Source organism: Lissotriton vulgaris, chromosome 5 (assembly GCF_964263255.1).
Source record: "Lissotriton vulgaris chromosome 5, aLisVul1.2, whole genome shotgun sequence".
Lineage (NCBI taxonomy): Eukaryota > Metazoa > Chordata > Amphibia > Caudata > Salamandridae > Lissotriton > Lissotriton vulgaris.
In genome coordinates this window covers 2,024,269,821-2,024,297,654 of record NC_141693.1, presented here as the reverse complement: position 1 = coordinate 2,024,297,654, position 27,834 = coordinate 2,024,269,821, and the positions used below count along the sequence as shown (strand labels likewise).

General features: G+C 49.1%; 1 protein-coding gene across 2 annotated transcripts in view; it reads right to left on the bottom strand.

The window, feature by feature from the left end:
- The window catches only part of ZER1 (zyg-11 related cell cycle regulator), a 275,316-nt gene that overhangs the window by 215,873 nt on the left and 31,609 nt on the right, over nt 1-27,834 (bottom strand). For both annotated transcript variants that reach the window (XM_086924883.1, XM_086924884.1), the window contains exon 2: nt 439-646. In XM_086924883.1, the coding sequence (XP_086781009.1) occupies nt 439-596 (158 nt within the window). In that variant the 5' untranslated portion in view covers nt 597-646. The remainder of the gene's footprint in view (nt 1-438; nt 647-27,834) is intronic.

Here is a 27,834-nt window from a genome sequence, read left to right as displayed (position 1 = left end):
ATCTCTCCTTTAGGAAGCAGCTCAAGACTTGGCTGTTCGAACAGTGACCTACCCCTCCCCCAGCGCCTTGAGACCCTCCCGGGTGAGTAGCGCGCTATACAAATGCCTTGATTGATTGATTGATTGACTTCAAAATCCCGTGACCTGCTGTGCGAATGTAGGTTTCTCTGAAATAGAGAAGTGTGCACTCTTCACATGGTTTCGAAAACTGGGTTCTCATGCACTTGCTTAGTTAAAACTGTTCGGAGGTCTATAGGTTTCTGTTCTGCCCATGGCACTGTAGGTAGACACACACACAACCATACATGTATACACAAAATGAGGAATGCTTGTTATGTTATGTAGATTTGTATCACACGGGAGGGTATCCAGGAGATATGTTTAGTACCATCCCCAAGTCCTTCCCATGCCTCGAGACTGACTGTCCTCGATACTCACTCATTGACAAGTCGGTCGCATATTTCACTCGGAAGGAAGATGTCTGGGTGCAGCCGCAGAGTTTCATTCTCCAGCAAGTAGCAGAGAGTGCCATCCAAATTACGAAGACAGTACTCTGTACAGAGTGACATCAGCGACTCTGGGCTGTCCATCGCCATGGTGAAGAATAAACTCACCCCACGTTATACGGTGGGAAACATCAAGCTTTCTGTTGGGGAAGAGAGAGAAGATTGAAAACAAACAATCACCAACCAAGTCATATTTAGTTTGTAAGCAAATCACACTATATGGATCTCAGAGCAGTAAAGAAAACACATCACAGTCATGAGGGGCACATGTATCTGCTTCATTGCAGGCCATTACCAAGACATAGCTCAGAATGATTTATATTTAGAAGAAAAGAAAACGGAGGCTCTGTCTTTTACAGAAACACAGCTTAGAGAGGATTCAACTCCAAACATAGTGACGTCTCTCCCTGAAGGCTACTCTAAAGCGAGATGCAACAGAAAGGACAGAAGGGGTGGTGGTGCGAGATGCAACAGAAAGGACAGAAGGGGTGGTGGTGAAGCCATCATTTTCAAAGAAGGGTTGAAGGGAAGTTTCTCACCCATTGACATTCCGGGAAGTGAGACTCTCCAATTTTCAACTGAGCTCTGCCCTACTTTCACCTTCTCAGGTTTGCTGATGTACCAGTTGGCCACCTCCCCTTCAGGCTGCCTCTCAATTTATTCAAGCACTACTTGACATAGTCGCTGAATGTAGCCTCTAGAAAGCCAACTTTACACTGTTAGGGGACCTACACCTACATTTCGAGAAGGAGGGCAGTGACAACGCTTAAATGTTAGCTCACGGTCAAGCCACTATACAGTTAACGAAACTTGTTAAAACACCAACACACCGTCTAGGCCACCTTCTCGACCCTATCTTTACTAACATTACAAATACTACCATAGACAAGGTAATTCCAATAGTATGGTCTGACCACTGCATTGTCCCCTTCGGTCTCAACTCTCCCAGAACCACAACCGAAAAGCCCTTCCCCTGCAGACGGTCCTGGGGAAAACTTGACGTTTTAAAGTGGGACAGAGTACTCAATGACACTGCCCCAAGATGGAGGGGTATACCATGGAAAGGTACAGCAAATCAGAGAGTTTGATAAACAACTCCCTAAATCCCCTTGTCCCCTGTCGACATCAAAGGTCCAGACGGACCAATGGGCAGGCCTAATAGTTCACACTTAGGCTAATAGGACTAAAAAGGGAAGCCAAAAAAATGGAAAGAAGATGGAGAAAAACGTATGATGAACAGAGTAAAGAAATCTCCAGGAAAGCAATGAAAAAATATCAATATGTTTTAATCCTTGGCCAAGGCGACTCAGCAGCCATGATAATGCTAGACCTGAGTGTGGCCTTTGACACCGACTCACATTCAGTACTTATTCAGAGGATGAAGGAAGCCAGAATCTCTGGGGCTGCACCGAAATGGCTAGTAGGCTTGCTGGGAAATAGGAGATTACAGATCTACGAAGAAGCTCTTTCCTTCGCCAGCCACTCCTTATAATGTGAGGTCCCACAGGGCTCCTCCCTTAGCCCCACATTATTTTATCTATCTGTGCTCGTTCTGGCAGAGATCTTGCGAGCACACAGCCTCGCACTTGTGTCTTATGCAGATGACACACAGATCATCATACTCTCACAGCAGAAACCGGCAAACATCCAACTGTCTAAACTCTTGTCTAGAGCAGGTAACAGACTGGATGTTGGCAAGTAGCATTAAACTGAATGGCGAAAAGACTAAGGTACTTGTTGTTGGAAACAACCTTTCAAGAAAGACACAACTTTTGTGGCCAGGCCGCTTTGGAGTTCTTCCCTAACCCTCCCTAGTAGTCAAAAGCCTGTATTTATGGGTTGATAATTAACTCTCTGTGGATATCCAGGCCAGGAAACTTGCCGGGACCTGCTTTGGAACGCTGAGAACACTGCTACACTGGACACCACCCTCCTCGAGGAGAGGACAGATTAACTACTGCCTAGATCCCCTTTATCTGGGAAGTCCCAAGTCTCTGATAAAAAGACTACAAGTTATCCAGAATATGTCTCAAAAAACAAAGGTGTGGAGGGTCGAGGGGAATGTTTAACAACCTGTCTACTCACTCCCCATATTTTGGATACATAACACACAGAAGAGTAGACCAAGTCTGGAGGTGGTGTGTGTCTGAACAAGCAACTATGAAGCAATTGGATATAGATGTAGATGAAACCAGAGGCTGTTGAGTCACAGAGGTTTGAATAAATCCCATCAGCCCACCCAGTTGGTGGAATTTCATCATATGGGAATTGATAAGTATTCAAACCCTCTCCCGACCATTTAGTGGCAGGATAACATGGAAACTCTATGTAAATCGTTCCTCAACATAATAGTGTTAATAAAGTGCAGTGCTCAAATAATCGTGGTGAATAAAATTGACTACTAAGACTTAAGAAATTTACAAATAGAGGTCTAGGTGTCAAAGGTTTAAAAACACGCCGAGTAGTTGAAAATGGATACTACCCTGTGGCGCTAAGCAAGATGGTCGACACGTTTCAGCCTGTAGGGGAACTACCCCGGCTTTCTTCAGGACCTTTCATATAAAATTGCTACTACAACTGGCAGTGATCTGTAATTGTGATGGTTACCCTACACAGACCCAGCCCAACCCTTCCTGGCCCTTAGATCCTTTTGATTACATTAATCACATAACTGACAAACTATTTTTACAGTTACTGTGATTTTTAGTCAGTCAATCACATACACTCATTATGGATTGACATGTGCATATAATACAAGTCTCACTGAGTGTTTTCACACACAGTGATTCCGGTACGTGCAGCCTAAAGAAAAAGTTTTTGCCCCTGAGACATAATCATTGTTAGTGTACTCGAGACACAGTTTTTTTCCCCACTAATAATGTGTTTACCTTTCTATGTGTACACATCGAAGGAATAGTGTTTATGATTTGGGCATGCGTGCACAGCGTCAATGCTATCGAGACTAACCAACATGTCTCGTTTGTTATGCACGCATTAACATTGCCCTGTTTGTTTCCTCTCAGTGGCGCTCGTTTTCTGTCACTTTCAGCATAGCGCGTTTTTTTTTAAAAAGAAACAGGGGCTTTGCAAACAATCATAGTGTTTACGGTATTGCGGCCCCACGTCTAGTACGCATACGCTAGTCAACAGCGGCCACCGCTGAGCGCATGCGCAGCTACACACGTCAGGACCCACATCGGTCTCTTGACTCAGCGCAGCGGCGTTTTCTCAAATACTCTCCTCAGGACACAAATTCTGGAGAGTTACAGCTTGCCATTTTGAAGGTTTAGCGCGAAATCAGTCCCCATGTGACCAATTAACCAATCACTGTCCTTCTACAAAGAGAAGGCGGGCGGAATGAGAAACACCTCCACTTCCGCTCGGTTAATACAAGGGGTACCGACGGACAGGTAAGAAGCAGGATGCTTTTGCTGTGTCAACTGTGTACACACTTGGCAGTTACTATAATTGTTACCAGCTTAGACTGCCCTCACACTCTAATGTGGGGTACCTGACATGTACTCTAAATGATGGGCTAATTCAGACCAGTAGGGCTCTGTATCTATATTATCTATAATTTGTCTAAGGACTGTGGGTCTTAAACTAAGATCATATCTACATCTTAAACCTGGTGTCATTCATTGAATGCCTCCACTGTGTTTGATAGGTGACAATCTAGAGGTATTTAGTAGTGCCTATATGGCGTTTTTGAAACATCTCTAAACCTTTTGGTATTTGGAGCCTCCAATTGTCTCATTGCTAACCTCTGTGTAGATAGCTTTGTGGTCTGATACTTGGGTTTCCATCACACGTTTGTTGGGTTTTTGTGTAGAGCAATTTGGCTGGGCATGGAAGATGACGATCACTTACTATGTCCTTTGTCTACACTATAGAGCGGGGCCTCATTCTCCCGAGCGGTTGCCGAGTGAGGTGAGGTCGTCACCCACACAAAGCTGGGTGAGTATCACTATGAGGAAATGCCTCTGTGTGATGTAGCTATTATGCTTCTTGTTTCAGTAATGCGGAATATAAACTGTTCACGCATGTGTGTTGATCTGAGCGGTGTATGTGTATTCATGCGGATATATGTAGGTGACTTTGTCCTGTTTTATTGTGTTATCTTTTGTCTCTCGATAGGAAGAAGTCTTGTCTCCCTTCCTCCAGCGAACATTGAAGTGCAAAGTTCCTGGTAGATATGTGACTTCTCATAAGCACAATTTTTTTTACTGTTCCTCATATCACAAATCACTGTCAGTTGTAGTAGCAATTTTATATGAAAGGTCCTGAAGAAAGCCGGGGTAGTTCCCCTACAGGCTGAAACATGTCGACCATCTTGCTTAGCGCCACAGGGTAGTATCCATTTTCAACTACTCAGCGTGTTTTTAAACCTTTGACACCTAGACCTCTATTTGTAAATTTCTTAAGTCTTAGTAGTCAATTTTAATCACCACGATTATTTGAGCACTGCACTTTATTAACACTATTATGTTGAGGAACGATTTACATAGAGTTTCCATGTTATCCTGGCACTAAATGGTCGGGAGAGGGTTTGAATACTTATCAATTCCCATATGATGAAATTCCACCAACTGGGTGGGCTGATGGGATTTATTCAAACCTCTGTGACTCAACAGCCTCTGGTTTCATCTACATCTATATCCAATTGCTTCATAGTCGCTTGTTCAGACACACACCACCTCCAGACTTGGCCTACTCTTCTGTGTGTTATGTGTCCAGAATATGTAACTTGGATTCTTCAAAAAACATTCCCAAATCCCAGTTGCCTGCACCAGCTTTAGCAGCAGTTTTAAGGCACTGTGCCTCGCCCATCGAGCTATTCACGGGAGAGACTCACTGCTCATGCAACAACTACTCATTTCTTATATTCCTCGGAGGTCTCTACGGTCCGGGAATCTCAGGTGGCTTACAGTCCCTAGGATTCACAAGAGACAGGGAGTCGCACTTTCCCCCAAACTTTGGAACGGGCTCCCTGCTGTCTTCAGAATGAACCAATCCGAATACAGTTTTAGAAAACTCCTAAAAACTCATCTATTTTAATCTCTTGCCACTCATCTTTAAATACATCTAGCGAACTGGCAGATGTGTTGTCTTTGGCGCTGGGTAGCTCCACACTAAACAATAACCCTGGAATAGAAGGGAGAGATAGGTGTGACAGAATTAAGCAGCAGTTATAAGACAACCCTATAACCTAAAGAAAAGCTGTCAACCCGCAACCTATAAGCCTGTTTACAGCAGTTCAGCAAAAAAATAAACAACTGTAGGACACAAACAGCAGGTTGGAAATTACGCCAAATATGGCACCACTGTTAACAATCACTCAAACAAAAATAAAACGCACAGGTCTTAAATGACTCAAAGTGTTTAAAGCAGCATAGACTGCACAGCCCATGGCAATTGTGATCAGCCAGGGACACAGCCTGGGAATCAGACAAACATGCTACAGCCCCAAACTATTCACTAGGAAGACACACCCCATCTACAAGTGCACAAAACACAGTGTTAAGGTGAATAAGCAAATGACTTCACCACGAGCGCCAATGATAAATAAAGTAACATTAAATCCAAATTCTACCCAGAACCTTTTAGTTCTGCCATTGTAATACACAGAGAGACTGTAAATGGGAACTTTCGGGGTCACAGGTGGAACATATTAGGATGCCGAAAGGAAAGAATATGAAGGTTCAAGAAAGAACATTTTCGGAACTCAATTACGATATAAATGGCGTTGCTTGGGGACATTTTAGGGAAATCGTGAATTTTATCAGGTACACCATGGAGCTTCAGTAGGAGAATTGCAAGGGAGCTTTTGTGAGCCTATAAAGTATCTATCAGGTAAATGAGGCAAGATAAGCCATTGCTTGTTTTCAGGGGTCATATTTAAGTAATCCACGCAGGATACCACAGAATTACGATCAAAATTATTCAAGGTTTCCATAAAGCTAGGTTGGAGGTTTAATGGGGGAATTGTGGGCTGTCATAGGGAGCACTTTGGGAATGTTACTACAGTGACTGTGTGAGAAGGTTTCTATGGGAGACAATGTCAAAAGGCTTCTGTTGGAAACAATGTCCTAAGGCTTCTATGGGAGACAATGTCAAAGGGCTTCTGTGCGCGGAACTCTCATCAACAGGTCGCCCGGGCCCCTGTGGTCCCTTTACCAACGCCATCAATGACCTCAAAACACCCCACGTCCTCGCCTCCACAAACTACATCCTACTTCGAGACCTAAACTTCCACCTTGACAACCACGACGACTCAAACACTGCCTCCCTCCTAGAGAACCGGGCCAACATCGGACTGAAAGAAATAGCCACCACGCACACAGCAGAACACACACTCAACCCTGTCTTCGCCGAAGGAAACAGCATCTCCTACAGCCACACCACAGAACTCCCCTGGACAGATCACCACTGCAACGACTCCTTCAAAAAAGCCACTGTACACAAGCACGCCAACCGCCTCTTCTGCAGAAGCTGGAACAAGATCACCGAAGCCTAGCTCACCTTTGTCCTCATCAGCACCTCACATAGGACTACGCCTGACGCAAAAACCACAGCAAGCAACCTTTTCCGCTGGATCATGAACTGCGCCAACACACTTTCCCCCCTCAAGAAAGCCACAGGAAGACACATTAAAAAAACAAGCTGATTCACCCCTACACTACAAGAAACCAGACGCTCCTGCAGACAACTCGAGAAGACATGGAGGAACAACAAAACCCCAGAAACACGTGCCACCTACAAAGCAGCCACCACCACAAACCACCATCTCATCAGTTCCATAATGAAGAAATCACTCCAAGACAGAATCCTCACCAACGCTCACAACACCAAATAACTCTTCTCCATCATCAAAGAATTTGCCAAACCCGGAGGCGATACAACCTCTGCAACAGACTTAGCATCTTCTTCCACTGCAAGATTAAGATGATCTACGACAACTTGGACAACCAAGACCTCCTCACTGCTCCTAACCCCCTCCATACAATGCCACCCAATAGACCCTGCTCAAATGGATCCTGCTCCCGACAAAAGGCACCTTGAAGACCATGATAGCATCCACTCCGGGGCACCCTCAGACCCCTGCCCATGCCACATCTTCCACAGAGCTGCCTCTGCCATTGCACCCGAACTATGTCAGAAGATCAACTACTCCTTAGAGACTGCCACCTTCCCCGAAGACTGGAAGCACGCCGAAGTCAAACCCCTCCTGAAAAAACCCTCTGCAGACCTAAAGGATCTCAAGAACTTCAGGCCCATCTCCCTGCTTCCTTTCGCAGCCAAGGTCATCGAAAAGGCCGTCAATACTAAGCTTGCAAACTTCATCGAAGCTAACCACGTGCTGGACATCTCCCAATCGGGATTTCGAAGCAACCACAGCACTCCGACCGTCCTACTAGCGCCACTGATGACATCTGCTCCCCCCTCCACCAGGGCAAAACGGCAGCCCTCATCCTCCTGGACCTCTCGGCTGCCTTCGATACCGTCTCCCTCCGCACTCTAGCCACCAGACTCCACAATGCCAGCATCTGTGGCAAGGTCCTCGACTGGATTTGATCCTTCCTCACCGGCAGAACTCAGTGGGTCAGTCTCTCTCCCTTCCTCTCAGAAACGACAGAGACCAACTTTGGAGTGCTCCTGGGCTCCTCCCTCAGCCCCACCCTCTTCATCGTCTACATGCCCCTCTCGCAACCATCATTGGGAATTACAGGCTCAACATCATCTCCTAAGCCGATACCAAGCTGATCATCTCCCTCACAAATGTACCCAACGTCACCAAACACAACTTCCAACAAGCATTAGAAATGCAATAGGTCTCGGATTTTTTTTAGTTCGAGCTAATGGAATTGTAAATGGCAATGTCTTTTCGCCATGTGTTATGGAGTGTATGCATGTGGTGTGTAGTGGAAATGAAATGAAATGAAATGAAAAAGAAATTTCTAAAGCGCACTGCGGCCAAGCGGCTTCCTGGCGCTGAGGAGCACAACAGTTACTACAGAGGGTCCCATGAGAGGTTAGTCGGGAAATGCCTGAAGAAAAAGAAAAGTTTTAAGGGCTTTACGAAAGTGGGAAAAAATGGGGATAGAGCGGATGGAAAGAGGGAGATTGTTCCAAATCTGGGGGGCCAGGACAGAAAATCGGGTGCCCCCGGTTCGGGATTTGCGGAAGCGGGGGACATGAAGGAGAGAAAGAGAAGAAGAGCGGAGAGAGCGACTGGGAGCGTGGGAGGAGATAAGAGAGTTAATGAAAAGCGAGGCAGAACGAGCGTGCGCTCGGAAAGCCAGACAGGCTAATTTAAACCGGGACCTGAAGAGAACCGGGAGCCAATGGAGGGATTTGAGGGCCGGGGTGATGTGGGAGGATTTGGGAAGACAAAGGATAAGACGGGCCGCCTGGTTTTGGATGGCCTGGAGACGGCGAGTTTCGTAGGCAGGGATGCCTACGTACAGGCCGTTGCCATAATCCAGGCGGGATGTAATAAGGGCCGTGATAATGGTTTTAAGGGCATCAACAGAAAAAAACCGGGAGATCTTGCGAATGAGGCGGAGGGAAGAAAAACAAGAAGACACAACGGAACTGATTTGGGCGTGGATGGACAGATCATTACTGATCTTGATGCCCAAAGTCCGGACTGAGGAGACAGGAGAGGGGGGGGGAACCAAAAGAAAGGGGCCAGTGAGCAGAGGACCAGGGATTAGATGAGCCGCCAGTAAGGACAAGCTCTGTTTTATCGGGATTGAGCTTCAAATGATTGAAGCTCATCCACTGAGAAATGAAAAGAAGAGTAGAACAGAACTTAGGAAGAGATTCAGCTGGGGAAGAAAGATCGAAGACGAGCTGGAGGTCGTCAGCGTAATTATACACAGAGACCCCCAGCTCGAGAAGAGAGGAGATGAGGGGGCGGATGTAAAGATTGAAGAGGAGAGGGGAAAGGGAAGAACCTTGAGGGACCCCACAGGTGACCGGGAGTGGGGGAGCAGAAAAATCAGAAAGGTGGGCTGCCTGTGACCTGCCTTGGAGGAAGGACGCGATCCAGGAGAAGGCAGTGCCTTGGATGCCCGCTGCGCTGACACGGTCGAGAAGGATGGCATGATCGACAGTGTCAAACGCAGCGGACAAGTCCAGAAGGATCAAGGCCTGGGGGAGGTTGCTATCGGCCTTGCCCTTAAGTTCATCAAGGACCGCGAGGACCACTCCCTCAGTGGAGTGGCCAGGACGAAAACCCGCCTGGTGGGAGGCCAGAAGATGATTCTCCTCAATGTAGGCGGAAAGGCAGGATGTCACGTAGCTTTCAAGAATCTTCCCTAGGTAGGGGAGAAGGGAAATCGGCCTGAAGTTAGATGGAAGGGAGGGATCAAGGCCAGCCTTTTTCAAAATAGGGAAAACAATAGCAGATTTAAAGGAGGGGGGAACACAGCCCGAAACCAAAGAAGTGTTAAGAAAAGTGAGGGGGGGAGCCAGACAACTAGTGTAAAGAGTTCTAAGGATCCGTGCAGGGGCACAATCTGCAGGAGAACCAGACTTGACCTTAACGAGCAGGTCAAGGAAGAGCTCAGGAGAGATGGGTTCAAAATGATCCAAAACAGAAGAAGATAGGTGAGAATGGTCAGGCAGAGCAGGAGGGGACACAGTGGGAATATTGGCTTTAATGGTGATAATTTTATTGATAAAATAATCGTTCAAAGAATGACAGAGGGATTGAGAAGGAGCAGGGGAGAGACAGGCACGATGGGAGGTAGCAAGACTGTGAACTAGTGAGAAAATCTCACGGGACTTGTTGGCCGACAGGGCCACACGCTCAGTAAAATATTTGGATTTGGCCGCTAAAATGGCTTTTTTATAGATGTTGAGGAGGGCTTTGTATTTGAGACGGAGGGTAGGGCAGTAATTGCGACGCCAATGACGCTCCGAGCGCCTGAGCTCTAATTTCAGGGATTTAAGGTCACTCGAAAACCACTTGTGAGCGTCATGGGGGCGAGCCGATTTAATTTTTTTGAGAGGAGCGACCTGGTCGCAAGCAGAAGAAAGCCAGGTGTTAATGGCGTTCGCCTGACTTTCCAAAGACAGGTCGGTCAGGGTAGGAGCGGATGAAGACAATAAAGATGAAAGGTCATTAAGATCAGTCTTATTCCAGCTTCGGGCCAAGATGTTTTTAGGCAGGGGAGCTTTCTCAACATGACCTAGATGAATAGAAAAGGAGATCATGGAGTGGTCCGACCAAACACAGGGTAAAATGGAAGTGGCCGAGAGTTGACAGCGTAAGGACCAAATTTGGTCTAAAATGTGACCATGAATGTGGGTAGGGGCCAAAACATGAGGTAAGAAATTGAGACACTGAAGTGTGGCAGAGAAATCTTTGGAAGAGGAATCTTCCCTCGGATCACCCGGCCAAAAGTTGAAGTCTCCGAGCAGGAGCAGCGAGGAATTATTTACTGCCAAAGTGGCCAGAAGATCCTGCAAGGTGGACACAAATGATGGCATGCTTTGAGGTGGGCGGTACACGAGGACCACCGTAAGGGGTACCGGAAGATTGAGAGAGCGCGCCACCAAGAAGTCAACACTGGGTATGCGGGGGTGCGGAAGCAGCTGAAATTTCATAGAAGAGCGAATTATCATCGCCACACCCCCTTCAGTTTTTCCGTCAGGGCGGTCGGCACGAAGGGCATAGTGGGTACTAGGGAGAATAGCAAGAAGGTCAGGGAGTGAATCGGAAGAAAACCAGGTTTCGGTGAGGAAGAGAAAATCCGGGGAATCAGTATCCAAAAGATTGAAAAGGGCAGTTTGATTTTTAGTGGCGGAACGGGTATTAAGAAGGATAGCAGAGGCGGCAGGGGGACCAGGAATGATGCCAGTAGCAGAGGGCATGGAAGAAGTGGAGGGTGAGGAAATAGGGGAAGCCGGGGAAGAGCAGGGAAAGTAGGGAACATAAATGCCATGCGAGGATAGGTGTTGAACTGCAGAAGGAGAAAGAGGAGCAGAGACGGAGAGAGACAGTAGCTGGGCAGAGGTGTACGACAAAGGAAGGGCAGGGTCTATGGCCCTTGGTCCCGGCCCGTCGCGGACGGGCGCAGACGGGCTTAACTTAGGCGCAACTTCGGCGCGCCTTCGTCGCGCCCGCTGCGCTCGTCCGCTGCGCTGCCGGGACTGGCCCACAGTGTGTTGGATTGGAATAGTAGGAATGGAGGCATGCTGCGCTTTAGATAAATATGTTTAAAAGTAAAGGGCACCATATTGCGATTGCTACAATAGTTAATTGAGGATGTGTTAACAATTGATGTGTGCACTGATGGCTGGTGGTGTGTGTGCCTGGTGGAAGCGAGCACTGCCGGCTGGAGGTGTGTGTGCCTGGTGGAAGCGAGCACTGACGGCTGGTGGTGTGTGTGCCTGTAGAAATTCTGCACTGATGGCTGGTGGTGTGTGTGCCTGGTGGAAGCGAGCACTGCCGGCTGGAGGTGTGTGTGCCTGGTGGAAGCGAGCACTGATGGCTGGTGGTGTGTGCGCCTGTAGAAATTGTGCACTGATGGCTGGTGGTATGTGTGCTTGTTAAAAGCATGCACAGATGGCTGGTGGTGTGTGTGCTTGTTAAAAGCGTGCACAGATGGCTGGTGGTGTGTGTGCCTGGTGAAAGGGTGCACTGACAGCTGGTGGCAAGTGCGCCTAGTGAAAGCATTCACTGACGGCTGGTGTTGTGTGTGACTCCGCTCACTCTGCGCTCACACTGCAGTCACTCACACTCTGCGCTCACTCTGCAGTCAATCTCTCTGCACTCACTCTCACTGCACTCACTCTGCAGTCAATCTCTCTGCACTCACTCTCACTCTGCACGCTCACTCTGCAGTCAATCTCTCTGCACTCACTCTCACTCTGCACTCACTCTGCAGTCAATCTCTCTGCACTCACTCTCACTCTGCACGCTCACTCTGCAGTCAATCTCTCTGCACTCACTCTCACTCTGCACTCACTCTGCAGTCAATCTCTCTGCATGCACTCTCACTCAGCACATACTCTGCGCACACTCTGCGCACACTCTGCGCACACTCTGCGCATACACTGCAGTCACTCACACTCTGCGCTCACTCTGCAGTCAATCTCTCTGCACTCACTCTCACTCTGCACTCACTCTGCAGTCAATCTCTCTGCACTCACTCTCACTCTGCACTCACTCTGCAGTCAATCTCTCTGCATTCACTCTCACTCTGCACTCACTCGGCAGTCAATCTCTCTGCATTCACTCTCACTCTGCACTCACTCTGCAGTCAATCTCTCTGCATTCACTCTCACTCTGCACTCACTCTCACTCTGCACTCACTCTACACTCACTCTGCACTCACACTGCAGTCACTCACACTCTGCGCTCACTCTGCAGTCAATCTCTCTGCACTCGCTCTCACTCTGCACTCACTCTGCAGTCAATCTCTCTGCACTCACTCTCACTCTGCACTCACTTTGCAGTCAATCTCTCTGCATTCACACTCACTCTGCACTCACTCTGCACTCACCCTGCACACACTGCTCATCCTGCGCACTCACACACTGCTCACTCTACACACTCACACACTGCTCACCCTACACACTCACAATGCTCACCCTACACACACACACTGCTCACCCTGCACACACTGCTCACCCTGTACACTCACACACTGCTCACCCTGCACACTCACACACTGCTCACTCTACACACTCACACACTGCTCACCCTACACACTCACAATGCTCACCCTACACACTCACACACTGTTAACCCTGCACGGTCACACACTGCTCACCCTACACACACACACTGTTCACCCTACACACTCACACACTGTTCACCCTACACACACACACACTGCTCACCCCACACACTCACACACTGTTCACTCCACACACTCACACACTGTTCACCCTACACACACACTGCTCACTCTACACACTCACAGACTGCTCACCCCACACACTCACACACTGTTCACTCCACACACTCACACACTGTTCACCCTACACACACACTGCTCACTCTACACACTCACACACTGCTCACCCTACACACACACACTGCTCACCCTACACACACACACACTGCTCACCCTACACACACACACTGCTCAACCTACACACACACACTGCTCACCCTACACACACACACACACACTGTTCACCGGACACTCTCACACTGCTCACCCTGCACACACTGCTCACCCTGTACACTCACACACTGCTCACCCTGCACACTCACACACTGCTCACTCTACACACTCACACGCTGCTCACCCTACACACTCACAATGCTCACCCTACACACTTACACACTGCTCACCCTACACACTCACACACTGCTCACCCTGCACACTCACACACTGTTAACCCTGCACGGTCACACACTGCTCACCCTACACACACACACACACTGTTCACCCTGCATGCTCGCACACTGCTCAGCCTGCACGCTCACACACTGTTCACCTTGCACGCTCACACACTGCTCACCCTACACACACACACTGCTCACCCTACACACACACACACACTGTTCACCGGACACTCTCACACTGCTCACCCTGCACACACTGCTCACCCTGTACACTCACACACTGCTCACCCTACACACTTACACACTGCTCACCCTACACACTCACACACTGTTAACCCTGCACGGTCACACACTGCTCACCCTACACACACACACTGTTCACCCTGCATGCTCGCACACTGCTCAGCCTGCACGCTCACACACTGTTCACCTTGCACGCTCACACACTGCTCACCCTACGTAATGCGAAAAGACATAGCTCTTCCCTTTGGCCTGTGTTGTAATCGTACAGTAGGTTGTGAGTAGTTGCGCTTGATTGGTTGGGGCGTCCCCTCCTTGCTGCTCCCCTCACAGAGGGCCGGCTGCCTCCATGAAGCTCCCAAGACATGTGTTCAGCTGTTCTTTGATTTAGCTCCTGTGTGTCAGTGCACAGTGTGAGTGCACAAGCATACCCTGCTCTCTCTGCACTCACTCTCACTCTGTACTCACTCTCACTCTGCACTCACTCTGCACTCACAGTCACTCTGGCACTCACTCTGCACTCACTCTGCACTCACTCTGCACTCACTCTCGCACTCGCAGTCACTCATGCGCTCACTCTGCACTCACAGTCACTCTCAAACTCACTCTGCACTCACACTGCACTCACAGTCACTCTCGCACTCACTCTGCACTCACAGTCACTCTCGCACTCACTCTGCACTCACAGTCACTCTCGCACTCACAGTCACTCTCGCACTCACAGTCACTCCGGCACTCACTCTGCACTCACAGTCACTCTTCACTCTGGCACTCACTCTGCACTCACAGTCACTCTGGCACTCACTCTGCACTCACTCTGCACTCACAGTCACTCTCGCACTCACTCTGCACTCACAGTCACTCTCGCACTCACTCTGCACTCACAGTCACTCTCGCACTCACTCTGCACTCACAGTCACTCTCGCACTCACTCTGCACTCACACTGCAATCACAGTCACTCTCGCACTCACAGTCACTCTCGCACTCACTCTGCACTCACAGTCACTCTCGCACTCACTCTGCACTCACAGTCACTCTCGCAGTCACTCTGCACTCACAGTCACTCTCGCACTCACTCTGCACTCATTATAGGGGGTTTGGAATTCCGAGATGCAAAGGCACTTTGTGCTGTTATCACGTCAACTTTGGCACAAATATACCTTTGCTGCCCAAAAGATATTTCCTTTGTCGTTTGCATCACATTGAAATCTTTAGTTAATTGTGGATCACGGTTACAGTTTACAGCTCCTAGAAGGCACTGAATTCTCAAATGAATTCACAAGAGAGGAGAAAAAGTGTTCTGGAACATCGAATTAACTCAGTAAATAGTTACTGCTTTGGTTTGACTTCAGGGCATTTTGCTAGCAATCATCACCCGGGCAGTTGGGATCCAAGCCCTACACTACAGGGCATGTCATGCTGCAGCGAGGAACTGAGGATAACGCCAAGACGTGAAAAAGTCAACATTTACTGAAAAAAACACAATTTAAAAAGCTGAGCCAAGCTCACAGAAATGCTGCCAGGGCTCCGCCGATAGCACCCTCAGGCAATGCTCGGGTCAAGCCCCCTCAGCAGAGTGAGTCGGCTGTGGTTTAAGTAAAGCGCCACGGGGCTCCTCCGTTGAGCTCCCGCCTCTTCAGGTGCAGTCTGTGCTACCCCGCAGGGAGGGCACGAGGAGGCGGGCAGATGTCAGGCCCTCGAGTCTTGTGCTGTACTGTGCAAATAGGAGTCTGTGCTGCTGTGCTCGTCCACAGACAGCCCTCTGCGGCGTGCACAGGTCCGGTCTCACTGGCAACCCTGCCATCTGGTGGCAAGCCTCTGCTCTGATCTTTCATATACCTAAAGAGAGGGGCTAGTGACATACCGCTGCACGGGAAGCAAAGATATTAGGCAATGGGACACAGAGGGCCATGGGCAGCATTAAAGCAAGGGTGAGTTTTCTCCATCAGGACATCCATGGCAGCCTGCAAGCTCTCCGTGATGTTGATGCATATAGCAGAGTGAGATCTCTGGAGTTCAAGCTGAGTAATGTCCATAGCTCCCAAGGGCTGGGGTTGTATCATGCAAGTGGCTAGCAGGGACTTCCCTCAAAGTCGAAGAATCTCCAGGTCGTATCCAGAAAGCGTGTGTAAGGCCATGCACTGCTGGGATTCCTTTTAATGTCTCGAGCTCTAGCTTAGGAAAAGGGAGGATGGCACCTCTTCGACACCTTGGAATGTGTGCTGAAGGAGGCCAGAATCCCTGATGCCATGTTCTGAAGATAACTCTCAGACTCGCACGAAATAACCCATTGGGTACCTTTAGTAAAGAGACAGTAGAGAACTATGGTTTTATTTTATTTTTGAAGCTGGCTGCACACAACTGAATTCGAGACAAGAATGCGGGCGGGGGGCACTTCTTATTATCGAGTGCAATCAGGGGGCAGAAGTAAAGCTTTGTAAAGCAGACAGCAAAGAATGGTGCACGCGCCCAGCATCATCCAGTCCGGACACTAAATGCACACGCTCCAGGAATGCCAAATACAGTTCCGAGGCTTCCGAGAGCAGACAGCAAAGAATGGTGCACGCGCGCCCAGCATCTGTCTTCAATTACCGCGAGCCATGACAGCTGGTAATTGAAGAAATATGGCCTTCTGCTGCGCGTAACCGCACACAATATGAAATAGCCGGAGAAAGTCTACCGCCTATGGCCTATTGCGTGCTGTCTTATAAAAACACAGGCATGCGAGGCCCAATTGCCATGCAGCTTGAAAAAACACATTGCAAAATTCATGAGCATTCAGGAATTTGGTAGGTACGATTTTCGAGCACCTCAGAAAAGGACTCTTAAGTCACGCCCACTTCGTGGGACGTAGGCCGAGCCCTAAAAAGGGATGAAAGCTGTCACCACGTGGATGAAGAACAGCTGCCAGAAACTGAACTCCAAGAAAACAGAAGTCCTCATTCTTGGTTCCATCCCCTCTACATGGGACAGCTCCTGGTGCCATCTGAAATCCCCCCAGCCAAAGGACCACACACAAAACCTTAGCATAATACTAGACTCATCGCTCACAATGAACCGCCATAAAAAAAATGTATTCTTGACCTGCTTTAACACCATCTGCATGCTTCAAAAGACATTCAGATGGATCCCATCCGAATCCAGAAAAACTGTCACGCACACTCTCATCAGCAGCAACTGTACTACAGCAACACTCCCTACACCAGGATCAACAAGAAACTCCTTCGTAAACTTCAGATCATCTAGAAAGCATCAGCCAGACTGACTCTCGGCATTCCCGTCGCAGTCACATCACCCAACACCTCCATGAACTCCACTGGTCCGTAGTCAAAAGAAGAATAACTTTCAAACTCCTCACCCACGCATACAAGGCTCTTCACAAAGCTGGACCCATATACCTCGACAACTGCCTTTCCTTCCAAGTGCCCAAAAGACACCTCAGATCAGCAGCTCTCTCTCTGGCCACCTTCCCAGGCATCTACAAGACCAGAATGGGAGGAAAGTCCTTCCTCTACCTCGCAGCCAAAGCCTGGAATGACCTCCCCCTTCACCTCCGGCAAGCTCCCACATTGCCCAGTTAAGGATGGACATCAAGACCTGGCTCTTCAGAGAACTCAGCACCCAATGGAGAACCCTAGCGCCTCGAGACCAACACGGGTGAGTAGTTGCACTTTAACAACCCTGACTGATTGATTGATGGCGGTTTTCACTCTCTAACAACTCACACCCAGTCATTAGGAGTCTGCCCTGTGCAGCTAGCTGAACTGAAGGCTTTGCTACATGCACTTGAAAATAAGGATCCCAAATCCACCACATTTATTAAGTGTGATTCATATTGCTGTGTACAGTTCTTTAATGAGAATTTAAGTTTCTGGCGCTAAATGATTTCAGAGATTCAAAAGGAAGCACAATCAAGCACAAGCTGCTTTGGGTTAAAGTGGCAGATCTTAAAGATAAGTTGCCCAAAGCTCATGTATTACATACATTGAGCCATCAGCGAGTGGGAACACATGCTATAGGGAAGCCCCTGGCTGATGAAGCTGCCAAATCTGCAGTAGACACAGGTAAAATAGCAGCAGTTACACACTCTAAACTCATATGAATAATGAGATCTTTGTCTGCGGTGAATGCACATAAAAACAACATACCTTTATTCGAAGGCTTTCCTTCTAAATACTCGTAATACTTAAATAACCAGAATGTTGCTTTTGGAACTATCCCTGGAGTTGGCAATTGTTTGATTCACAGTGAAGACTGCAGAAATGCTTTGATTGATGCCACACATAAAGGTGTGGCTTCGGCCCATGCGGAAGTGGAGGCCACTGATTCGCTCTTACAGCAACGCTATTGGTGGCAGGGCTTATACCAGCAAACTAGAAAATATGTCCTCTGTTGCGACATTTGTCAGCAAATTAAAAGCTCCACTGTGCCTCACCAACCGCAGAAACATCGCTTAATTTCCAACAAGCCTTTTGGCTGTTTTTACCTCGATCATTAAGGTCCACTGATTTCAGATACTAGGTTCAAATTTATTTTGGTTACAGTTGATTCTTGCTACAGGTTCCTCTGGGTTTGGCCACTTCGCTAGGCTGACGTTCGAACTGTTATTAAAGACTTGCAAGTCTTCATCTGTACTTATGCATGTGGTGCATTCCATTCAGACCAGGGTCAGGCTTTCTCTTCTGAAGGGTACCATGATTCAATGACGTCTATGGGTGTATAGATATTCCTCTCCATATAGGCCCGAGGATCATTCTGTTGTGGAAAGAATCAACCATGACTTGAAGCAGTCCAGAACAGCTAGAGTATTAGGTACAGGGTGTGGTTGCTTGAACCATCTTTATGGGGTTCACAAGCACTAAATAACCTCCTCAAAATACCGCTGGGTGGATGAACCCTGTACGAAGTGCTTTTCGGCATCAAGATGTATGTTCCAGACCTTGGCGGTTCGGACTATGTGGTGGCTGCCGCAACCTTTGAAGTAGATAGCCATAGTGCTGTCTTGCAGGACTTACAAAAGTTCCGTAATGCCCACTGTATCAAATACTTTCTTGCATCTCCCTATTCGAGTGCTGAGGAACAAACTACTGTTTCCGGCTGGCTTCCATAAAAAAGAATTCGGCACAACGTATGGTGCTCTTGGTCCAGTCATAGGCATACAAGGAGGTACACTTACTGTCATTACTACAGCTTCCAGGCTCTAAAGAAAAATGCTGTCTCCATGGAACATGTCAAACTACACCATGAGGCTGATTCTTCATAGCATGCCATGGAGTGTAGCCTTTCCTTTGCAGCCCGTGAGCACCACTTATGCCGATTGTCCCTGGTGGAGATGGGGGGGCGGGGTTGTTAGGCTGAGTAATTCGCCAACAACTTGACAGAAATGATAACCATTTCAACTATTGCGTCTTCTACTATGGTTGTTGTTTATACGGATCCATCATTGGTAAGTTCTTCCCAATCAGATTTTTTGAGTCCTACTGCTCAGTCACGGCTCTCAGTTTTCCAGAGAGTGCCTCAGGGTACTATATGGGTCAAGATAATTTTTCTTCAGACAGTTCTTCTGTTTTACAACCGCCTCCAGCACTGATTTGTGTTTTTATGAGACCTCAACTTACACTGGAATGAGGAAAACAACTTGTTGATCCAAACATTGAACGAACTTCTACACAACAATAACCTCACTGCATAGAACAAACCCACAACAGAGGATCAATCCTAGATGCCATTAATGCCCAAGCAGACATAGTCACTATTGACCACATAAGTTCAAGTTCAAGTTCAGGAATTTATATAGCGCACAACTCACCCAGAGGGTCTCAAGGCGCTTGGGGAGGGGGTTCAATTATTTATCGAATAGCCAGGTTTTAAGTTCCTTTCTGAAGGAGATGTGGTTCTGTGTAAGGCGTAGGTGAGTGGGGAGTGAGTTCCAGGTCTTGGCCGCTAAGTAGGAGAAGGATCTTCCTCCCATGGTGGATCTTTGGATGCGCGGAACTGCGACGAGGGCTTGATTGGAGGATCTTAGTTGGTGGGTGGGTGTGTAGAAGGACAGTCGAGTGTTAAGGCATTCGGGTCCTAGTTTGTAGAGGGCCTCGTGTGCGTGGGTGAGGAGACGGAACGTTATTCTCTTGTTGACGGGAAGCCAGTGGAGGTCTTTCAGGTGACCGGTAATGTGATCTTAGTGAGGGATGTCTAAAATGAGTCTCGCTGATGCGTTTTGGATGCGTTGGAGTTTTTTCTGTAATTTGGCTGTGATTCCGGCGTAGAGGGTGTTTCCATAGTCCAGTCGGCTAGTGACTAGTGCGTGGGTGACAGTCTTTCTTGTCTCGGAGGGGATCCAACTGAAGATTTTTTTGAGAATACGAAGTATGTTGAAGCAGGAGGATGAGACGGCGTTGACTTGTCTGGTCATCGAGAGTGAGGAGTCTAGGATGAAGCCAAGGTTACGTGCGTGGTCTGTGGGTATGGGTGCTGTGCCCAGAGCCGATGGCCACCATGAGTCGTCCCAGGTAGAGGGGGATGATCCTAGGATGAGGACCTCCGTTTTGTCTGAGTTAAGTTTTAGGCGGCTGTTTTTCATCCATTCGGCTACTTCTTTCATTCCTTCGTGAAGATTAGTTTTGGCGGTGTTAGGGTCTTTGGTGAGGGAAAGGAACAGCTGGGTGTCGTCAGCGTAGGAGATGATGTTAAGGTTGTGTTGATGCGGGATGGATGCGAGTGGACTCATGTAAACGTTCAAGAGGGTGGGGCTGAGTGATGATCCTTGTGGTACTCCGCAGATGACTTCGGTGGCCTCTGATTTGAATGGGGGAAGTCGGACTCTCTGGGTTCTCCCGGCGAGGAATGAGATGATCCAGTCCAAGGCTTTTCCTTGTATGCCGATGTTACTGAGGCGTTGTATGAGGGTGCTGTGACAGACTGTGTCGAAGGCGGCGGAGAGGTCGAGTAGGATGAGGGCCACTGTTTCTCCGTTGTCCAGTAGTGTTCGGATGTCGTCTGTCGCTACAATGAGGGCGGTTTCGGTGCTGTGTTTGGCTCGAAAGCCGGACTGTGAAGAGTCGAGGGAGTTGTTGGATTCAAGGAAGGCGGCGAGCTGGCTATTGACGGCTTTCTCAATGACTTTGGCAGGGAATGGGAGGAGGGATATGGGGCGGTAGTTCTTAAGTTCGGAGGGGTCTGCTGTGGGTTTCTTCAGAAGGGCGCTGAGTTCGGCGTGTTTCCAGCTTTCTGGGAAGGTAGCGGAGTTGAAGGAGCAGTTGATGACATCACGGAGATGGGGTGCGATGATGAAGTCTGCTTTGTTGAAGATGTGGTGGGGACAGGGGTCGGTTGGCGAGCCAGAATGGATGGAGTTCATTAGGCGGATGGTGTCTTCAGTGGTGATTGGGTTCCAGGCGCTGAGGTTGTTAGAGGGCGGTTTAGGTTCGGAGGTGGGTGGAGAAGAATGTTCTTTGGAGATGTTCTCAAAGCTGTTATGTATGTTGGCAATTTTGTTGTAGGAGAAGGAGGATAGCGAATCGCAGAGGTCTTGGGAGGGAGTAATGTCGTTTGAGGCTGCGGTGGGGTTGGTGAATTCTTTGACGATGTTGAATAGTTCCTTGCTGTTGTGGGCGTTGTTGTCGAGTCGATCCTTGAAAGCTGATTTCTTGGTGGATCGGATCAATTGGTGGTGTTTACGGGAGGCTGTCTTGAAGGTGGTCAGGTTGTCAGTGGTTGGGTTTTTTCTCCATGTTTTCTCGAGAGTACGGCATAGTTTCTTGAATTTCTTAAGGTCGTCGTTGAACCAGGGGGCCTTTTTGCTACCCTGTTTGGTTTGGTGGTTTTTCAAGGGTGCTAATTCTTCAACGCTGTGAGTGATCCATTGTTTGAGGTTGGTGGCTGCTTGGTTTGGGTCCGATGAGAGGGCGGGTGGGTTTTGGTTGAGCGATGTGAGGAGTTGGTCTGTGGTGATTTTGTTCCAGTTTCTTCGAGGAAAAGGTTGTGGGGGGTTGTGGGTCGAGGTAGTTTTGTAGCTGAAGTGAACACAACTATGGTCCGTCCAATGGAGAGCTGTGGTGTGATCGAAGGAGATGTGTTTGCTGGAGGTGAAGATTGGGTCGAGCGTATGTCCGGCTATATGGGTGGGGGTGTCAACAAGTTGTTTGAGTCCGAGATTGGCCAGGTTGTCCAGAAGGGTGGTGGTGTTGCTGTCGTTTTTCTTTTCCAAGTGGAAGTTGAGGTCTCCCAGTAGAATGTAGTTCTCGGAGGCGAGGGTGTGTGGGCTGATGAACTCAGTGATGTCTTCGCTGAATTGTTTACGGGTTCCTGGTGGCCTGTAGATGAGGGTGCCTCTAAGTGTGGTCCTGGGGTCGGTGTGGATCTGGAAGTGGAGGTGTTCGGCGGTTGCAAGGTTATCGTCGAAGCTGGTCGTGATTCTGATGGTGTTCTTATGGACGATGGTGATGCCTCCTCCTGCTTGGTTGGTGCGGTCTTTTCGGATGATTTTGTAAGCGTCCGGGATGGCTATGGCGATGTCGGGTGTTGATGATGCGTTCATCCAGGTTTCTGTAAGGAAGGCGACGTCCGGTGAAGCAGTGTCGAGTAGGTCCCATAGTTCAGTGGCTTGTCTGTGGACCGAGCGGGTGTTCAGCAGGATGCACTTCAGGTGGTTAGGGTCGAAGCTGTGGTTGGGGTTAGTTGATTTGGTGTGGGTCTTGATGCTGGTGAACTTGCAGGAGTGGCAGGCGAAGGGACCGTGGGTATGTCCTGGGGCAGCCTCGTAGCATTGTGGGGGGCGTCTGGACTTAAGGGCTAGGAGGGTGGAGGCGTCATACGTTATGCGGGTGGAGTGGGTTTTGCGGGGGCCAGGGGGTCTGGCGCTGGGCGCGGTCCAGGCGCGGACGGGCATAGACGGGCTTACCTTTGGCGCACCTTCGGCGCGTATGGGGCGCGACCGCTGCGCGTGATTGCTGCGCGCATAAGCATCTGTCATAAGAGGGTAGTGGAGGGGGGAGGGGCGAGGGAGAAGCAGCTGGGAGGCGGGTGCGTGGTGGAGAGGGCGGGCTCCGAGGCACAACAATCACCAAATGGCCGCAAAAGTGAAACCGGACCAGGATGTGGCACAACGTGGGGATGAGCTGTGGGAGACGAGCCAAATTACTAAATAAACAAATGAATGTCTAAATAACCCTATCAAGCGATGCAGACCAGGAGAGCACACAAATCATAACAAACTAAATGGGCCAATATTAGCGAGGCACAGCGCTCGATCGCAAGGCAGGCAGCAGCAAAACAATGACACCACAGGCAGCAGCCGTGCACAGAGCACGATCGCAAGGCAGGCAGCAGTTAAATAACGATACCGCAGGCAGCAGGCAGCAGTTGTGCACGGCGTGAGAGAGGATCACTGCTTTACCCACTAGGTGAGGAATCTAAGTCAAAACCATCTTAGCGACCTGGAGGAAAGGGTAAGCTCACTCCTCCCCACCTCCACTGACAACCTCTCCATAACAGAACTCACCTCCTGCTACAGTACTATGACTTGCACCATGGACCAATTAGTCCCCTGGAAACAAAAAAAGAGTCAGAAACAGCCCATCCAGATCATGGTTTAACACGTACATAAACTCTGAAAGACGACTGCTAAGAGCTGCGAAAGACTCTGGTGGAACAACCGGTCCACAATCCTGTGGAATGTACTGAAATCAGTGTGCAGGAAATACAAAAAACACATTTAGAATGAAAAAAAGTCCTTCTTTTGTAGTGCTTTGAACAGCGATAAGAACAGGCCGAAAGAACTCTTCAATCTCATCATACAACAAACCTCCAAACCCCCCACATCCTCTGCTCAGCCCTCCAAAGACCTGTGTGACAACTTTGCCAGTTTCTTCAATGACAACATCACAAAGATTGAGCTCTCCCTGGACATTCACTGCTACCCCCCAACCCTCCAAGCAACAGTCGCTCGCTGACACAGAAGCTATCACACCCATGCCCCACCCAAACAACTGGATATCCTTCAATCCCATCTCTGTAGCAGAGATGGCAAAAATGATTTCCTGCTCCACTCCCTCATCTCACATCTCGGAACCCATTCCTCCCCAACTGGTCAAAAAGCTCAAGCTCACCCTAACTCTAATCTTGACCAAGATTACAAATAGCTCCCTGAAAACCGGAGTCATGCCGGACTGACTCAAAATTGGCCAAGTCACACCACTACTAAAACAAACAGTCTCTGACACAAACGATCCTAATACCTTTAGACCCGTCTCCAATCTCCCTCTCCTAGCAAAAATCCTGGAAAGATGTGTTCTCCTCAAACTCACTCAACACATGGGCACCAACAGCCTTCTAGACCTCACCAATCTGGCTTCAGAAAAGGTTGTATCACAGAGACAGCGATCCTGAATGTCATAGACGACATCCACAAGTCTCTAGAAAATGACCAATGCTATCTGCTTATTCTTTTAGACCTATCGGCAGCCTTCAACACGGTTGACCACAAATTACTCATTAAGGTACTTCAAGAAAGGGTAGAAGCGGATGAGGTGGTCCTACAGTGGTTCACCTCCTTCCTACAGAACCGCACACAAAGAATAAAAATCAACAACTTCTTGTCGGACCTACAGCCCGTCAGCAGGGGGGGTACCTAAAGGATCAGTTCTCTCTCCGCAACTTTTTAACATCTACATGGATCCCCTCAACTACATTCTCAAATAAAACAATGAACCGTTCCAACTTTACGTGGATGACACCCAGATCTATCTTGAAACCTCCTCCATTGACGACATTCACAGACTAAACAACACTCTAGGAGAAGTTCAACACTGGCTAACACTCAACCACCGGAAACTCAACCAAGACAAGACGGAAATCCTACTCATCTCCAACAAGGAGCAGAACCCCCAAGTCACAGAATGGCTAAAAGCCATAGATGCGCTCAACTGCAACCTCACCCTGACGACTCTGTAAAATCACTAGGGATCACTCTGGACCCAAAATTAGACATGGCCAACCATATCAAGAACTCTGCTAAGAGCGACTTCCTCAACCTTAAACTTCTCAACAAAATAAACCCTTCATGCCTCTCAGTGATATCAAACAAGCTACCCAATTCCTGCTGCTGTCCAGACTGGACTCTGGGAATGCAACCCTCACAGGAACAGCAAAATCCCGATTAGCTCCCCTTAGATCAACTCTCAATGCAGCAGCCAGAATGGTCACCGGAGCGAAGAAATTTGAACACATTTTGCCGGTACTCAGAGAACTAAAATGGCTCCCAATCGAAATGGTGGCCAATTTCAGAACTGCCTGTCTCACGCACAAAGCTCTACACACAGAGAAAATCACCTACCTGGCCTCCAAACTCAAGAAAGCCGGCAGCCTACTTCTCATCCCTCAAACTCGCAAACAAAAAACCTCATCTCGATCCTTCTCTGGAAATGTACCGAAAATCTGGAACTTCATCCCAGTCCATATCAGGAATAACCCCTCCGGTGTAAAATTCAAAAGGCAGCTCAAAGACCTCTTCCTTTAACCGCTCCCTTCCGAATAGATAGCTACTGTAGGAGGGTAGCTCCTGGCTATGGTTGCCCCCAACTTTTTGCCTTGTGTTTTAGCTGGTTTTTGACATAGTTGGCCTGGGACCCTGCCAATCAGGACCCAAGGCCTACTGCTCTCTCTGTAAAATGGATCCCATGTACCTTAGGTGCATTTACCAATTGGTACTGGGCCACCTTATCAGACCCTGTAACTCAGGGCATAGGTGTACCCAGGGCCTACCAGGGGCTGCAGCATGTATTATGCCACCCCTGGCTGGCCATCTAAATCTGACACAACTGGCTGCACGACAGCTGGGGCAAGGTGGTGTAATCACCCTTTGCTTTAGATATAGTATACCTATATCTAACCCTAAAATGGACACATAGATTCCTATCAGTCACTCCTATGGCAGGCCTTAACAATCCTGAAGGCAGAGTGCTTGGAATCGTGTGAGATGGTGCTCTGGCATGAGCTGAGCCCGTTTGCAGCTTGCGGAACCAAGTCCTAATAGCTGTTCCATGATAAAGCATACCATATACTCTTAAGTGCATTATAATCCTCGCGGTTATATGCCAACTCTGGTATCGCTTTATCAAAACATGTCGAGTAAGGTGTCATACAAATTGGAATACTAACCCCTCGCCAATTCTGGCGACGGGGTTAGCATTCCACCCTTCTAGAGGGACACGACATGTATGTAACTGTGAACCCCGGTTAAAGTTAACTCGAGCCTCAGCATCACAAAATGGATGCTGCCACCACAGACACAAGTCTGACCTCCTGCTGCTGGGAGTCCTTCCAGCGAGGAGAGCTTGGACAAAGGGTTTCCTGTCAGGGGCGGTGCTAGCACCATCCCAGACAGGGTTTTGTGTATCCTGGGTAGGCAGGGCTGAATAGGAAGGTGACTGCAAGTGGCACCCCGGTGCTCACTACGCATAGGCCGGCTAGAACCAGTTCCAGGGGCACACCAGCCTCTGAGCTGGGGAAAGTCCGGCATGGGAGAGGGGTGTAACCACCCCCCTTCCTGGTCCCACCAATGGGCAGGACCTAGTCCCGTACCAGCCCCTTTCTTTAGTATAAAGGTGGGAGCGGGGACCCTTCCAAATTAGATAACTCCGAATCTTGATGACTTTCCAAGAACTCTTGAACCTTTCAGAAGACTCTCCCTTGTGGCTAAGGAGTAGCCACCCTGCACAGCAGGCACCACCTAAGCGCATCGCGGTTTGCTGTAAGTCTCTCCTCCGGATCAAGACTGCCCAGCTCGACGAGACCCGGCTTCCCCGGCACCTCTGACATCTACCTGCATCATCAGCCCAGCTGAGATTCGTCGGTGTGACGAGACCTCGAGGGACCGGCCATCTTCATGACTGCACGACGCTTGCCCAGCACGACCGCCGAGGGATCCTCGAGTGAGTGCTTTGGGGTTTGAGAAGCCCTAACCCTGAGCAGCTCCAGCACCGAAGTCCAGCCCCCCAGCATCCACCAGATCTGCGTGGGGCCCTTCTGCTCTTTGCTGCTCACTGCGTTGTCCGGCTACTTGCCTGATAGCTTGTGGCCCTCCTGACGACGCACCACGACGACAACACCGCTGGTCTGGTTGCTCCAGACTAGCCCTTGCTCCCCTCCAACAGAGGAGCACCCCGGACCCTCCTGGTCCACTCCAGACGCCATTTTGAGTCCACCGCGTGGGCTTGCATTTGCCAAGAGTTGTTGCCCCAATCCTGGGTCCAGCGACGTCGACAGCAGATACCTTCGTGGGACAGCTCGCACCTCCATCCTGGTCGCCGACAACGCCTCCTGGTCCGAGAGACTGCAGAGCCCAGCGTCGCCCACTCACCTGGTCGAGGTGACTTTGTCCGGTGCCATCCTGGTGCCCATCTAATCACTGGCTAGTGATTCAGAACTTGGTCCCCTCTGCTTACAGGTATCCTCGATCACCGATCCAGGCTTGGGTCACATCGAACTTCATCACTGGTCGCCTGCCAGCAACTTCTTCTTTCAGGCTCCATAGACTGCAACGAGGATTCCCGACGTCTTTCCAGACCTATGCAGCCGCAGCCCCTGGGCTAGGTAATCTCAGCATTTTGGTGCCCCAGCATAGCCTCACTATCCAAGGGTCCAGGTCCTTTTTCGTTTCAGCTCTACCTAGTCGGATTCGTCCGATAACACTAACTTTACGAAATCTAGCATCCATAGACTTTGTCCCGCATCCCGCATGAGAGTGCACACTCTGCACTCGATCTCCCTAGGCCTCC